Source organism: Urocitellus parryii, chromosome 1 (genome assembly GCF_045843805.1).
Source record: "Urocitellus parryii isolate mUroPar1 chromosome 1, mUroPar1.hap1, whole genome shotgun sequence".
Lineage (NCBI taxonomy): Eukaryota > Metazoa > Chordata > Mammalia > Rodentia > Sciuridae > Urocitellus > Urocitellus parryii.
In genome coordinates, this window is record NC_135531.1 from 64,321,027 (window position 1) to 64,337,519 (window position 16,493).

The window sequence follows — 16,493 nt, forward strand, 5'->3', positions numbered from 1 at the left end:
CAAATACCTTTATGTTTGAAATGTGGTGCATCTCCCAGGCCTAACTGGTAGGTACAGACTCCATCACTGACAGTAACTATAGGTCACATGGTTTTTTAAGTGACACACACAACAGATACTAATGTTATCACCCAGTTCATCTCTAAATGTGAAGGACTCCAGTGACACCTACAACTAGTCCTTGGGTCTTTCATGGTAAAGAAGAATCTTTGTTATAACCAGGACATCATAACCATTGTTTTTTTATTTTTTATTTTTGGCTTCTGGAATGAAATGATTCAGATGCCTTCTTTTTGTTTGTTTACATTGTTTAGTATCACACTTGGAATAATATCTTTATCATCATTTATTGGATAGTGCTGCTTCCTATTCTGTTGCTTGTCAGACTCACCAAATCTCTTAATACTAAAATAAGGATTCCTGATTCTGGTGGCTGACATCTACTTTATTAGAATTTCTTGGAAGATCTTATAACTACTTGTTATTTAAAAATAATTTTAAGGTATGTATTTTATTTTTAAAAACTTAGAAGTCATTCATTTACATTCTGATCTGCATAGAGGAGATAAAAGTGGAATTAGAGCCACCCCAATGATGAGCAATTTGTGATAAATGGTACCATACATCCTTTCACTCTCCCCCCATTCATTTAAATACCGATAATTAGTAATAACTTGCTTTCTTAATGTGTATTTTTAAAGTGTATTACCTTTTACAGGCTAAAATTTAAAATTTAAATCTGTCGCAACATAATGCTTCAAATTATCACTATCAGATCATACTTGAGATTCCAGGACTAGTTCTCCTTACTTAATCTTTCCTTGTTCACTTTTCACGAAATACCTGTCTTTATATCTATGTGTTAAGGTTTGTCTACCCAGAGTTATTTCCAAACTTAATTTTTGGGTACAATTTCTCCCTTTCTTTTATGATGATGATGATGATGATGATGATGATGATGATGGAGGCAGTGAATATTTAATGAGTAGTTTGTATGCAGACAGCACTGTACTAAGTGTTGGCATATATTATTGAATTATTATGACACATAGAGTTAAGGCCCATTGTTGTTCTTATCTTTGATGGAGAAATTAGGGCAAGACTAAATAATTGGTCAGTGGCAGAGCCTGGATTTGAACCAAGGTCACCTGCCTTCTAAGCCCAAATTCTTAGCCTCTGAGCTATTACTTTTCCTAGAGGAGGCTGTTTTGAACCCAAAATGATTCGTGGTACAAATGATGCTTTTGCCTACACTGATACTAGGTTAGAATAAAAGTTACTCCCTTTTTGCTTTTGCAGGTTCCCAGCCAAATCAGCACAACCTTTTTAGTCTCTAAGATATTTAGTTTCATATCTCTTAAAATTTTTTTTAGCAGAATTCATAAACATGACTTAGGTTTTTCTCTTTCTGTATTTCAGAAAATATTTAATTTTAAGACAGTAGCTCTCTGTGTAGGCTGTCTTATACATTCACAGATGGCATTATTTTATCTGTCCTTAAACCATCTGTAGCATCAGCCTAGTCTATTCCAATTGGTGTCATCTTACATTTATGCAGGAGTGAGTTATTAAAGTAAAACTTTATATTTATATTGCATTTTGGGTAAATGTTAGAGTAAAACATTGATTTATTTTATCACAACAACTATGCAAAGAAAATTTAATTTTTTAACCTCATCTTGATTTATTTTATATGAAGTCTTCAGAACTGAATTGAATTGAATTCAGCAACTATTTATTGAGCACATATTGTGCTCCTGGAATTGTGGAGATAAGTTTATGGTCCAGCAGGAAAGACAATGGAGTAGTAAATACAATTGAAGAAGAAATACAATTATGATTCTCATTATGAAAAACCATTTCAGAGGAGTGGATAAAATGGAGTTTCTTAGGGAAAAGGGAGAGTCTTCCAGGCAAAGTAAGCAGCAAGTGGGAAGCTCTGATGTCAAAGCTGACAGAGTGACCAAGATAGTAGAAGATGTTCAGTCTCACTGGTACTTAGAGTGGGAGGCAGAGAGTGACAGGTTTTTTGAGGCAAGACTTTACATATAAGTAGGGACAGATGCCATGTAGGTCAATTAAGGATTCTGGATTTGAACTTAAGATTAATGCAAGTTATTGATGAACCTAAAGCAGAGGTATGGCACGAACAGAATTGGTTTTAGGAAGACACCTCAGGCCTTTCTTAATAGGGACATAAGTAGATGTGGGAATACGGATCCTCAAGAAGAAGACATGTGAGTTGGTTCGGGGTTGGCGGGCTCTCTTGGACCACTTCTTGCTATACTGTGTTGTTGTTGTTTTGCTGGCAATGGCAGAAATCGACCTGATATTAGATGTTGTGTTTGACTCTCTTGAAGTTACAGATAGCTCTGTATTATTTTTATTTTGTAAAATCTTTCAGGAAAGTTGGGAGGTTATTTTAGTAGACATTGAGAAAAATGATTTTGACTTACTTAGATCAGCGTAATGGCATAGAGATGGAAAAAGTGGATAGATTCCAGGGCCAAACTGTTGAGAATGGAAGAGCCAGTCTAGGTGTATACAAAGTTCCATTTTATTGATGTCTAATAAAATTTTATTTGTGTCCTATGTAAGAAAAAATGGAACAAAAATGAAACCTGGAGTTAATATAGTAGCTCTATATTGTGCAAGGCATGACCTCACGGTGCAGTTACAAGGATAACGGAGATATAAGCATTCTGTTGATTGGAAAGTACTGGATCTAACTGTCATCTAGGTGATATCCTGCTGTAAGGTTTGTTCATCACATGAGTGTGTGATAGTAACAGAACTTCAAGTGACAAACATGTTTATTTAGTGTCTGATGCCTCCACTTCCAAAAAAACATCAATTCATTCTTTGATCCACTTGCTTATTTGTTTTTAAAAACTTTACTGAGAGTCTATTATGTGTTGCGACCCCTCGCCAGTAAGGGAAACACGACACAGGATTCTTCTTTCAGCAGTTTACTCAGGACCTTTGAATCATGATGAGAAAACAGGAACAAGAGAGCGAGCGGTCGGTCTGCCCTAGCTTAAGTACCCAGCCCCGCCAATGAATTAGTACCTTGCGGGAAAGTCTAATAGGTACAGCACAGCGGAAGCAGGCCAGAGCCCAGCCCACAGCCTTACAAGGAGTTGTTTACTTCTAACAACTCCAACCGCTAACGAAGCGGAAGCAGAGACCAGCACCATATTCATGGTGCGGTCGCCGGCTCCCAACAATTATCCACCAGGCCTGTCTCTTCATCGCAGTCTTTAATATCACAAGTGGCCATATACCTAGTGCAGACCTTTTATGTTTATAAGTACTTATTGAGACATATCTCATTTAGGATACATTTACTCAGGTTGACAAGATCTCACCACTTCTTCCCAAGTGGCCTATTTACTCAGTGTGTAGCCATTGATAAAATCCTGTGACCCTAATCTTCCATGTCTCCTGATGTCATGTTCTCTGCACTTTATATTGCTATTCTGCAGTCTTTGCTCAAGCTCCATTTTGGTTGAACATTTGGTTGGTTCAATCATCACCACCCCCACCAAGGCTTCCTGTTACTCATTGTAGGCTTTTCTTATTAAACAGTGTAATGCAAGCTGTTATAGCAAAGGCAGCCTTAGTCTCAGTGGTTTAAGTACATTAGAAGCTTATTTCCTGTTATCATAAATTCATTTGATAACAGATGTGAGAATAGAGGGTTTTCTGCTTCACTCATGCACCCAGGCTGATGGAGTTAACATGCTGCTCAAAAAAAGTGCTTTGAACTCAACATCTAGCTGTCAGAGTGAGAGAGAGTGAAAATGAATATGAACACTCACATAGGGAGGTTTTTACAGGCTAAGGATTAGAAGTGGCTGGCATCATTCCTACCCACTCTTCATTACTCAGGTAATGACCATAGCTAACTGCAGGGGAGGCTGGGAAATACAGTCATATGTTTGCCTTGTGAACCAATCTGTGCCACACCAGCTCCTGACTTTTCTTCTGTGGTACCTGCTCTTGATTTTAAATGATAGGAAGAAGCAGAGAAGGACTAGAGATAGGAAAGTATCTCCTTTATACTTTTCTAAGTGGCTGTGTCATGGTCCTGGACATTAAAATGGGAAATGTTTACGTTCTGAATTCTAACATATCTGATCATTGCTATTATTCTATTATCACAGGGAAATAAATGCCCGACTTGATGCTGTATCTGAAGTTCTCCATTCAGAATCTAGTGTGTTTGGTCAAATAGAAAACCATTTATATAAATTGCCCGACATAGAAAGAGGACTGTGCAGCATTTATCACAAAAAAGTAAGTGTGATAAAAATCAAATTATAGCTTATATTGTGCCCTAATATGAGGATACCAGATATTAATGGAACATCTTCTGATATTTCTGTATTTTTATTTTGTAATCTTGCAAGTAGCATGAGAGAGTAGCTAAACCCTCAGAAATCTGAATGTACAAATTAAGGTTGTTTAGTTTTTACATTTGTAAAAAGTAAAGTTTTGCCACTTTTTAAACTACATTAACATATATAGAAGTCCTCCTATTATAATGCAAGATATTCTGTTTCATCCTCAAACTGCAAACCAGTATCAAAATGGGAAATTTACTTAGTCCTGCTACTTGAGAAAAGAGATGCTGTTTTTCTTTTGATCTTAAAACAACTTATTTTTTTACTTAACCAAAGCATTAAATGTAATATTTGTTACACTGGTATGACATTGGTGAAGCTGTTAATATGCAAACAAATTTGGATGTTGAAGGTGAGTAAAACTATTATTTTGTTTTATATCATTAAGTTTCACAGCCTAAGTGATAGAGCACTGATGAGTTTTCCTCAAGGGAAATCATTTTATTTTATCATCAAAATATTCTTGAAATGTAAAAAGTGATTAATTCATTATATTTATAATAATTGTTAATCAGGTAGATTTTTAAAGTGTATTACCTTTTGCAGAGTCATTCATGTACAATATATTCTTTGTTCCATGTAACAAAAACTATGACACTGAGAAGATATTATTTTATAACCTTTTAACTGCTAAGAAATTGTATATATTTATAATGTTGTAACAGCTTGTATTGCATTGGCTTCTATGGTGCTACTGAGAGAGGGTTAGTAACTTGCTAGTAAGTGACAGAATTTATGTTTAAACCTAGGTTTCTTCACTGGGTTTTTAGTGGCTGTCTCTTTTGGGTGCTACTATGTTTGACGTAGTTGTCTTGGCTACCCCATTGCCTTTTTTTTTTTTTTTTTTTTTAAATGTGGTTGCTTCTTCACAGGCAAATTTTATTTTTTGCCCAAATGTAAGTACTTGTCAATTTAATAATTTTATCGTAGAACAATTTCTATAAGCCCCAGTTTTAGAGTGACCAATTTTCCTTTAATGTTTACTTTCTTAAGTACTTCTTTCTCCACAAACTTTTACTAGAATGATAAGTACTGCCTCTTAGAACATTTGTGGTGTTCAAGAGGACTTATGTAACTGTTCCATATGCTTCGGCTAAATTTGAAAACAAAGTACAAACCAGATTTGGGAATACTGATCCTCAGGAAGAAGACATGTGAGTTGGTTCAGGATTGGTGGGGTCTCTTGTTGTTGTTTTGCTGGCAATGGCAGAAACCATCCTGATATTAGAAAACGTTGTGGTTGACTCTCTTGAAGTTACAGAGGGGTGCCAAACCATCTGTTATTTTGTGTCCTTGGCCAGTGCCTGACAATCAGTGCAGTACTACCCACATCAGTCAGCAAATCTCCAAGTACCTTGCTTTCACTATTTGAGAGGATTCACTGAATGATTTCAGAGATTTTTTTTTTTTAATTTTCTGAAGAGAAAATAGGAGCAGAGCTAAAATTCTTTCAATTGCTAATCTAACAAGTAAAGTCAAAGTGTCTGTGGCATCAAGATTGCAGCATCATTCTATGCTTCCGTGGTTTCTTACGCCTTGATCCTCTCTTTAAACTTCACTTTGATGCTTGCCTTTCATTTGGTTTATGTATTTATAAAAGCATCCAAGCTCTAGTAAAAGTTCCAAAATAATTCATTTTAAAAGTGACCAACATGCAGTGCAAGAACGAGTTTCATTTTGGAATTTCAAAATATATTTTACTAAAGGAACTTATGACTCACTTAGAAGCTGTTTCTTTTTGCTGTTTTCATGTTTACACAAGAATATGCCTCAAGATTTGTTTGAAAGGTGAAAAATAAAAATGATTTTATAGCAAACCAGCTTTAGAAAGGCTTAGCACTTTAAACCATATTTTTATAGATTAGTTAGCAGACTTTTGGAACACACCATCAAACACATATCTGTTCTTTATTACTACATTACTCTAAGTAAGCTTCTATAGACACCCAATAATGAGTGCTATCCTGGGTACAGGTTGTGCCAATTATGTGATATTCACAAAATGGTAAGGAACACTGGCTATTATTGAAGTCAGACATTTAGGTCTGGTGGCTGTATAGAAAGTGCCATTGGAATTTGCACAAATAGGTGTTTTTATGGTAATAAAGATAGAGAATCCTAACTGGCCTGGTCCTGGGATAAAATCAATATTTTTTTAAAAAAAATAATAAAACTTCAAATTCAAATCTTGTAAAATAGTGCTATTCATAGGAACCCCTACTAACTTTGCTCAAAATTTGTTTTGTAAGAAAGTGATAAATGATTCCTAAGGTTGGTGACTACATTTAAAGATTATAGCACTTTATGGATCAAAGACGTCAAAATTAGATCAGAAACCCTGTATATGCTAGAAGAAAATGTAGTCCCACACTTTAACAGATCAGCCCAGGAACTGACTTCCTTAACAAAAAAGAAGCCTAAGAAGTAAAATCAATAGTCAATAAATGGGACTAAAAAAACCTCTTTACAGCAAAGGAAACAATCAAGAGTATGAAAAGAGAGCCTACAGAATGGGAGAAAATCTTTGCCACTTGCACCTCAGATAGTGCATTAATCTCAAGGATATACAAAGAACCCCAAAATTTTAACACCAAAAAAATAAAAAACAAATAAACAATTAATTCAGTCAATAAATTGGCTAAGGAACAGAACAGACTCTTCACAGAAGAAGAAGTACAATCAATCAACAAATATATGAAAAAATGTTCAACATCTCTAGCAATTAGAGAAATGTAAATTACACTGAGATTTCATCTTACTCCAGTCAGAATGGCAATTATCAAGAATACAAGCAGAATGTAGGGAAAAGGATTCCCTCATACATTGCCGGTATGACTGCAAATTAGTGCAACCACTCTGGGAAGCAGTATGGAGATTCCTCAGCAAACTTGGAGTGGAATGACCATTTGACCCACTCCTCAGTATATACCCAAAGGATTTAAAATCAACATGCAATAGTGATGCAACCACATCAGAATTTATAGCAGCACAATTCACAACAGCTAAGTTATGGAATCAACCCACATGCCCTTCAACAGATGAATGGATAAAGAAAATGTGGTATATATACAAAATGGAGTATTACTCAGCCATAAAGAAGAATGACTTTATGACATTTGCCAGTAAATGGATGGATCTGGAGACTATCATGCTAAGTGAAATAAGCCAGTCTCCAAAAAGCCAAAGGTAGAATGTTTTCTCTTATGTGCAGATGCTACCCCACAATAAGGTTGGGAGGGGAAGAACAGAAATTCAGTAGATTAGACAAAAAGTGATGAAGGGAAGGGAGGAAAGAAAGACAATAGAATGAATCTAACATAATTTTCTTATATACACATATGAATATACCACAGTGAATCCCACCATTATGTACATCCACAAGAATGAGGTCCTAATTAGACTAAGATATATTCCATGCTAGTGTAATTTTATCAAAATGGATTCCACTATCAATGTAACTAAAAAGAACCAATAAAAAAATAAAATGTCAAAAAAATAATAGCACCTTAAAAAGTTGAGAAAAGAGTGTTTTCCAGAATTTTGTGGGTGTGAATAAACTCAAAGCCACATTTTCAGTGTGGCGCTTGGGCTGTAGTCTTTGCAGTGCTGTGAAGCTGTGCCCCTGCACTTGTGGGTCTGTTCTGAAGTACTCCAAAGAGAGAACTTTGCTGCCAGAAGTGGATCTGAGCAGCTGCCTTGGGAACCTATCCTCAGCCTTTCTGCAGCTCTTTTGAGTTCTTTGCATAAGAGATGTCAGAACAACCTGCCTTGTGCATTTAGGACTTCCTTGCAGAGCACTTCAGGTTTTCACTCTGTTCCTGTGGCTGACTTACCTTGGAAACAGAGCTTACCTTGGGAAGTGAATTCCTTTCTTGCCTCTTAGATTACAGTAATTACAAGAACTATTCTTTGAAAATTGTGTTTAAGATGTTTAGTTTTTTACTTTTGTTTGAATTAATTGACTAGTGCCTAAAAAGCTTCCAGGCTCCATACTTATACAAGCATTCCAACTTCCTTATTAGCAGGTGGTATTTTTCCCAGTATGCTGGGGCCTTTCTGGGGAAGAGATGCTTCATGGTACCTTTTGATCTCAACTTTAGTTCAGTTGGACCCTACTTATTTCTCTTCATAAAAATTTGTGTTTTTTTAAAGAGAGAGAGAGAGAGGGAGAGAGAGAGAGAGAGAGAAAGAGAGAGAGAGAATTTTTTAATATATATTTTTTTTTAGTTTTTGGCGGACACAACATCTTTGTTTGTATGTGGTACTGAGGATCGAACCTGGGCCGCACTCGTGCCAGGCGAGCGCGCTACCGCTTGAGTCACATCCCCAGCCCCTCTTCATAATTTGTTTAATCTCATATGGTTAATAATTATCTTTTAAAATAAATATTTAGCATTAATCCATTTTCTGTATATTACTAAGTGTGCCTTATCATGAATTTAACCCTAAATTGTCTTCTTATAATAAGATTAATTTATTTTCATTAAATATTCAATTTTTTTCTTGCAGAACTGTCTTCTATAGCATTCTGACTGATCTGTTCTGGTTTGGTTGCTACGTCCTTGAATTCCCTTTACTTCTCTTTAGTTGAATCTTCTGCTTTTTGTATTCCATGTCTCCCCGTTAGTATATGCCTTCATTTTCATGTGTTATCCTGAGAAGCTTCCTGAAAAAGGGTGATGGAAATAAATGTTTTTCCCCCCCTATTCTCAGACTTGATTGGTAGTTTGGCTAAGAATAAAATTCGAGGTTATAAATTATTTTCATTCAGAATTTTGTGTTATACCAGTGTCTTTTAGTTGCGCAGTATGAAGTCAATGTGATGCCTGATTCTGTGTGTGATCCTCCCTGCTTCCTTTAGAAATTGAAAAATATTCTCTTTATTCCCAGTCTTCTAAAATTTTGTGATGATCTGGCTTGATTTAGTTCTGTTTTTATCCATTGTGTTGTGACATTCTGGTCCAGCAGCTTAAATCCTGAAATTCTGGAGGATTTTCCTGAATTAATTTTTGATGATTTCTTTCTTTCTGCAACTTTTTTGTTTGAATTGATGTTTATCTAATTTTCTTTTGTGTTTTCTGTTTCCCATCTCTATACTTTTGCTTTACTTCCTTGGAGATTTCATCATCTTCTGTCTCTTCTGTTGAATTTTGTCATTTCTACTGTCATAGTTTAGAATTTGTGTGTGTGTGTGTGTGTGTGTGTGTGTGTGTGTGTGTATTGGTCTGAATGTTCTTTTAAAAAAATCTTCCCATTTTTGTTTCATGGTTGCAGTGTCTTCGGTTTTATTGGGGTTATTATCAAATTTTTAAGTGTCTTTTTCCCTAATTATATAGGCTTACATCCTTCTAAGAATTATTATTTTGGTCTTTACATTTCATATTAAAATGTTTTCTCAAGTATCTGATCATTCTTTTTAAGAGAGAACTAGAATGTTAATGTGAATACCTATGTAGTCGAATGGCATATTTTACAAAAAAAGAGGAAAGACCTGTAAAGTAAACTTAGCTTGGCTATTTATTGGGAGAACTACTGCTATAGTTACCTTTAGAGTTTTCCTGTTGAGATACCTCTTTTCCTGATGAGCTAATAATGTTCTGGGAGATGGAGAGGGACAATGTGGATCTCAACATCCAGTTTGCATTTCTTTAATCCTCTACTTTCAGTGGTACCCTCATCCTTTGCTGGGTCTGATGCTCATCCAGATACCCCAGGTTACTTTTTCCCTGGAATAGATCTAGACTTCTTTATAAGGCAGTGAAGTATTGGTTGCCCAATAGCATAGAAAAGTATAAGGGATCCAGGGATTTAATTGTTTCTTAAATGGCTCTCAACTAATTCTTCCCTACTCTAACCCCTTCCCACCTGCAAAGATCATGTATGTACCACCTGGAATTTTTAGGATTCTTGGTGTAAATCAGATTGTATCTCAGTTTTACATAAGGACAACTTTAGAGTCAAAACATTTTGAGACTTGTTGCTGATGTCTTTGAGTCATTCTTATGGTTTTATGCATTCTGAAAAAATGTTTTGACCATAGTTCTGACATGGAGAGAATTTAGATGCATGGGTTCATCCCACTGTCTTTACCAGAAGCTTCTATAAAAAATTATTAATGTGTGTTTAAGAATTACAATGGTATAGCAGGGTATAAAGAATGAGTCTTCCTGTACTACCTCCCCATACCTACTACCTAGAGGTAACCAGAGTAAGTTACATGTGTGCCCTTCTAGAAATATGTTTTTATTTTTAATGTTTAGAGAATAATTCATATCATTTAAAGATAACAAAGAAAATGTTGCTGTCTAAAGATATAAAAATATATATGTATATGATATAAGCATAGTATTTATTTAGTATATGTTGAAATTATAGGGTTCTGTAGCAGTATATACAGGTTTCTTATTTTTAAACTGTTTCATAGTATTACATTGTTTTGAGTTTTTCCTAATAAGATCCCAATTGATGGACATTTGTTTTTATATTATTATAAAAAAATCACTACTCTAAATACAGAAAAACACATATTTTCCCACTACTTGAGTACATTTTGAAATAAATTCTAAAGAACTGGAATTGCATAGTGCACTTTTTAATTTATTAAGATATGTGTACTTTTTAATTTATCAGGATATCCCAAGCTATTCTTCAAAAAGGTTATGCTTGTACTTTTAGTATTAGTTTTTTTAAAACACCTGTGTGACCTAGACTTTTAAATCTTTGACATTCTGATAAGTCACAGACGCTACCTTGTTGTTTCAGTTTGTGCATCTTTTGTTCTGTATAGTTAATCGTGTTTGTTAGACATTTTTTTCTTATGAGCTACATATTTACTTTGTTTAGCCATAAATCTTTGGATTATTTATTTTTTTTTCATGTCAGTTTGTAAGAGCTCATTATATTTGGGAGAAATTTGTTCTTTCACTGTCATGTCTTGCAGATATTTCCCTTAGAACTGTCCTTCATGTTGTTGATATTGACCATATAGCAAAAACAAACAAGCAAACAAACAAAATATGTTGTAAACATATATTTTAAAATGGAAATTTACCAAATATTGGCTTTATTATCCCATACTGAAATTATCTTCTTATTGCTTTAAAATATTTTGTTATGTAGTATTTAGCTAGGAGCCATAGTGCATGCCTATAATCCCAGAGACTCAGGAGGCTGAGGCAGGAGGATCATAAGTTTGAGCAACAGCATCAGCAACTTAGTGAGACTCTGTCTTGAAATACAAAATAACAGCGAGGGTTGGGGATGTAACTCAGTTGTAGAGTGTCCCTGGGTTCAATACTCATTACTGAAAAAAAAAATTGTATAGTGTTTAACCTCATTTAGAAACTAGCAGTGGCATTTTATTTGGACTAAATAGTTTAGAAATTTTTCCTTTTTTTGATTCTAATTTTAAAAAGATCACTAAGTAAACTTCATTTTCTTGTACCTTATGCTGTGTAGATTAAAAATATTCCTGTTTTCAGTGTTCTACCCAAGAGTTCTTCTTGATTGTCAAGACCCTGTATCATCTGCAGTCAGAGTTTCAAGCATTAATGCCTGCTGTTAATTCTCATGTTCAGTCAAACCTGCTCCAGACAGTTATTTTAGAAGTTCCTGAACTCCTCAGTCCAGTGGAGCATTACTTAAAAATACTTAATGAACAAGCTGCCAAGTAAGTACCAGTTCCTCAGTTCTTCCTTTCCATCAATGAGAATTTATCTAATACATTTGCTATTTGATGTGTGGATTTTCAGTCTTTGCTAGAGTACTGGTAGAAGGTGCTTGAGTGCACATGTACTCAGTTAGAAACATGATTAGATACTGAAAGTTTTACATTACAGCTGGAAGTTACACTTTATTGTCTAAACTCAGGCAGTTTATTACGTAGGACAGTTGTACTGCTTCCCCAGGTGTCAGATGATAAAACTATAAAGCACAGGCAAACCAAACAGTAGCAGTTTATTAACTTGAAAATGGATGTCAGATGGCGTCATGTACTCATTTCCCAGATATCCATTGTGTACTCATTTCTTAGATATCCAGGGATGATCTGTCTTATATTTAGATTCTGTAACAGCAAAGTTATCTTTTAAAGGATAATTATTTCACAGTGCGTCCCATAAAGATTTCCATATTTAAAAAAAAATTTGACATTTACATTTGTCTTTATTTTCTGAATAGGCAAATGACTCTTATTTAATTTTTTCTCTTGGTTTCACCATGGGAATCATGAATTTGTAAAATTAAAATTATATTATGGTAATTTTGTCAATCCTCAGAAGTTCAGAAACATCCCCATAAATACTTAGTGGCAGAACTGGCATTAGAACCACATTTTCTTGACTTCTAGCACTACGGTCTTTTATCATGCTACAAAATAAAATTGATAACTGTTCTAATAATATACTTAAATATATGTATTTGCATTTTTTCATATTTCAGAATTGGGAATAAAACTGAATTATTCAAAGACCTTTCTAACTTCCCTTTAATAAAACAGAGGAAGGATGAAATTCAAGAAGTTACTGACAAGATCCAAATACATTTGCAAGAAATACGAAAAATATTAAAAAATCCTTCTGCACAGTATGTGACAGTATCAGGACAGGAGGTAATGTCAAACATGAATTTATTTTGCATCAGCTTGCCTTAAGTAGAGAAGCTATTTTAAAATGTAAATAAAAATCTGAGGATAGGATGTAAATATCATTTTTTCAACTTTTTTTTTGTTCTTTGGAAATAAAAATAAATTGTTTTGATAAGAAATATTTTAATAATGATATTTTATTAGTCTTTTGATAAACTTATGCAACTTAATGTTATATGTGTTTTATTGTTATCTGTTGGAATTATATTATGGAAAACTTTGCTTCTTATATAAGTAGTAATTTAGAGAATCCACTTGTTCTGAATCCAGGACATAGAAGTCATTCTTTGATCCTAGGCTTAGAGAAAATGAAATGATACCAAGTGGACCATGTAATGTTGATTGGATCACACAGTGATTATTAAACGATGGTAGTTCTTTCTGAAGTTAGTAGTATAATTGCTAAATGGGGGAAAATGCACTCATACTTTGCTGGTGGGACTGCAAATTGGTGCAACTAATCTGGAAAGCAGTATGGAGATTCCTTAGAAAAGTTGGAATGGAACCACTATTTGACCCAGCTATCTCACTCCTTGGTTTACACCCAAAGGACTTAAAATCAGCATACTGTAATAACATAACCACATCAATGTTTATAACAGCACAATTCACAGTAGCTAAACTGTGGAACCAACCTAGATGCCCTTCAATAGATGAATGGGTAAAGGAACCGTGGTATATATACACAATGGAATATTACTCAGCCATTAAGAAGAATGAAATTATGGCATTTGCAGGTAAATGGGTGGAGTTGGAGAATATCAAGTTAAGTGAAGTAAGTCAATCCCCCAAAACCAAAGGCTGAATGTTCTCTCTGATAAGTGGATGCTGATCCATAATGGGGAAGGGGGAGGCATGGGAAAAATGGAGGAACTTTCGGCAAAGGGGAGGGAGGGTGGGAGGGTGCATGGGGGCAGGAAAGATGGTGGAATGAGATGGACATCATTACTCTAGGTACATGTATGACTGCAAATATGGTGTGATACTACATCATGCACAACCATAGAAATGTAAAGTTGTACTGTACTGCAGTTGTGTACTGTGAATCAAAATGCATTCTGCTGTCATATATACCTAATTAAAATAAATTAATTTACAAGTAAAATAAGATTGAAAAACTATATTTAGTGATTCTGTAACAATATTGTGGTACTGTTTATTTTATTTTATTAATTCTTTTTTATATATGACAGCAGAATGCATTACAATTTATATTATACATATAGAGCCCGATTTTTCATGTCTTTGATTATATAAAAAGTATATTCATACCAATTCGGGTCTTCATACCTGTACTTTGGATAATGATGTTCATCACATTCCACCATCATTTCTAATCCCATGCCTCCTCCCTTCACCTCCCACCCCTTTTCCTATCTAGAGTTTGTCTATTCCTCCCATGCTCCCACTCCCTACCCCACTATGAATCAGCTTCCTTATATGCACAATTCAGGAGCCACTTGTCAAAATAAACGAACTTTATTTTTAGAACCACACATCCCAAACAAAACAGCTCCTCAGGAAAAACCTTCAGAGCCCAACTGCCACCACCGGCTTCCCACAAGCCTCTAACCTCCCCCACTCCTCCTGCTCTTGAGGCTGATTGGCTGGGTCGCGTGGGCGGAGCCAAAAACGTCCCCCAACGAGTAGCTCCGTAGTCTGAAAGGGCGGGGAAACAGCCCAATGAGCATCACCGCAGAGGAGCCAATCAGCTAGAAGTTGCTGGGGCCGCTGTGAGCTAATCATCAGCTGGCAGTCTGAAAGGGCAGGGAAACAGTTCAATGAGCATCACCGCAGAGGAGCCAATCAGCTAGAAGTTGCTGGGGCCGCTGTGAGCTAATCATCAGCTGGCAGTCTGAAAGGGCAGGGAAACAGTTCAATGAGCATCACCGCAGAGGAGCCAATCAGCTAGAAGTTGCTGGGGCCGCTGTGAGCCAATCATCAGCTGGCAATCTGAAAGTTTGCTGGGGCCCCTTCGGCTGTGGCTCTCAACATCTTCCCCTCTCTGTTTAAACAACAAGCATGTGGCTTGGGGACCGTGCCTGCCTTAGGTTGTCCAATAGTACATATAGTCCTTACCCGGTATCGGATGAGCTGACCTCAAGGCGTCAGCCTCCTGTCTTAGGTTGGTACCATTGCAATTGGATCTTACCCATCACTGACTACAGGTCCAGTATATAGCCACGCCTGTGGATAGGTCTTTGTACCAGCAGGGGGGGGAGGGGGGGTGAGGTTCTTTGCCTCACCTTTGTTGGCCCCCAAATTTTAGCTGAACAATCATGACAAGCAGAAGGGAGGAAGATACACCAAGCCAATTGACGGCTCCTTTGGGAAAAATTGTACCACCGATGACATCATCAGCAAGAATACCCCAACACTACCACAACAGATAGTTCACAATGCATACAGGTGAGTTCACAATGCATACAAGTGATACATAGTCCAGGCAGGTTCTGCAAGCAGTTCAGTGATGGCTATTGCAGAAGCTGTAGATTGGTTTTATCTTTGTCTTCACCAGCACTGGGATGAAGATAGGAATTCTGGCAATAATGGCTAAAGAAAAAATTATGTAACATTCCAGAAGGCACTAAAAGAAAACAAATTTCTTAACAATTTACATTGTCTTCACTGGCACTGGGATGAAGATGGGAATTCTGGCAATAATGGTTAAAGAAAAAATTATGTAACATTCCAGAAGGCACTAAAAGGAAACTATTTTCTTATCAATTTACATTATCTTTTTTTTTTTCTAAGAGAGAGTGAGAGAGGAGAGAGAGAGAGAGAGAATTTTTAATATTTATTTTTTAGTTCTCGGCGGACACAACATCTTTGTTGGTTTGTGGTGCTGAGGATCGAACCCGGGCCGCACGCATGCCAGGCGAGCGCGCTACCGCTTGAGCCACATCCCCAGCCCAATTTACATTATCTTGAATAGAATTATTAAATATAATGAAAAGGAAAGGTGAAAGTAAACAAACAGATCTATTAACCTTCTTTTTTGTTCACATATTAAAACAATCCTCAACAGTTGTTTACCCAATTTAAATTAAACCATTTAAATCACATGAATAAAAAAAAATTTGGATCCATTTTTTCATGAGCGCTCATCATATAAGATATATGGACATACGTACGTACAAATAGACAACATAAAACACAAGTGTGCACACAACACATAACATAATAGTAAAGGCCTTATAACTTTTTACAGGTGAAATCTCCATTGCAATGTTTAAAAACTCTATAGTCAAAAAAATAGAACTGATCAGCAAAACATTAACCTAGGTCTGTATGAGCTCAAAAAACAAAATAGAACTTTATGATGTGGGAAAGGGCAATAATAAAATAGATATTGAAAAAAGCATCCTGGTTCTGTCGCATATGTAAGGGTAGCCAAACTGGAGTTCTGGATATCAGCTGTTATGGATTTGAGCCAAATCATC

General features: G+C 35.7%; 1 protein-coding gene across 1 annotated transcript in view; it reads left to right on the top strand.

Moving 5' to 3' along the window:
- Msh3 (mutS homolog 3) overlaps window positions 1-16,493 on the top strand; it is a 192,179-nt gene that overhangs the window by 94,493 nt on the left and 81,193 nt on the right. Inside the window, exons 13-15 of the mRNA XM_077800452.1 lie at window positions 4,167-4,299; window positions 11,888-12,075; window positions 12,846-13,014. Coding sequence (XP_077656578.1) covers window positions 4,167-4,299; window positions 11,888-12,075; window positions 12,846-13,014 — 490 coding nt within the window. The remainder of the gene's footprint in view (window positions 1-4,166; window positions 4,300-11,887; window positions 12,076-12,845; window positions 13,015-16,493) is intronic.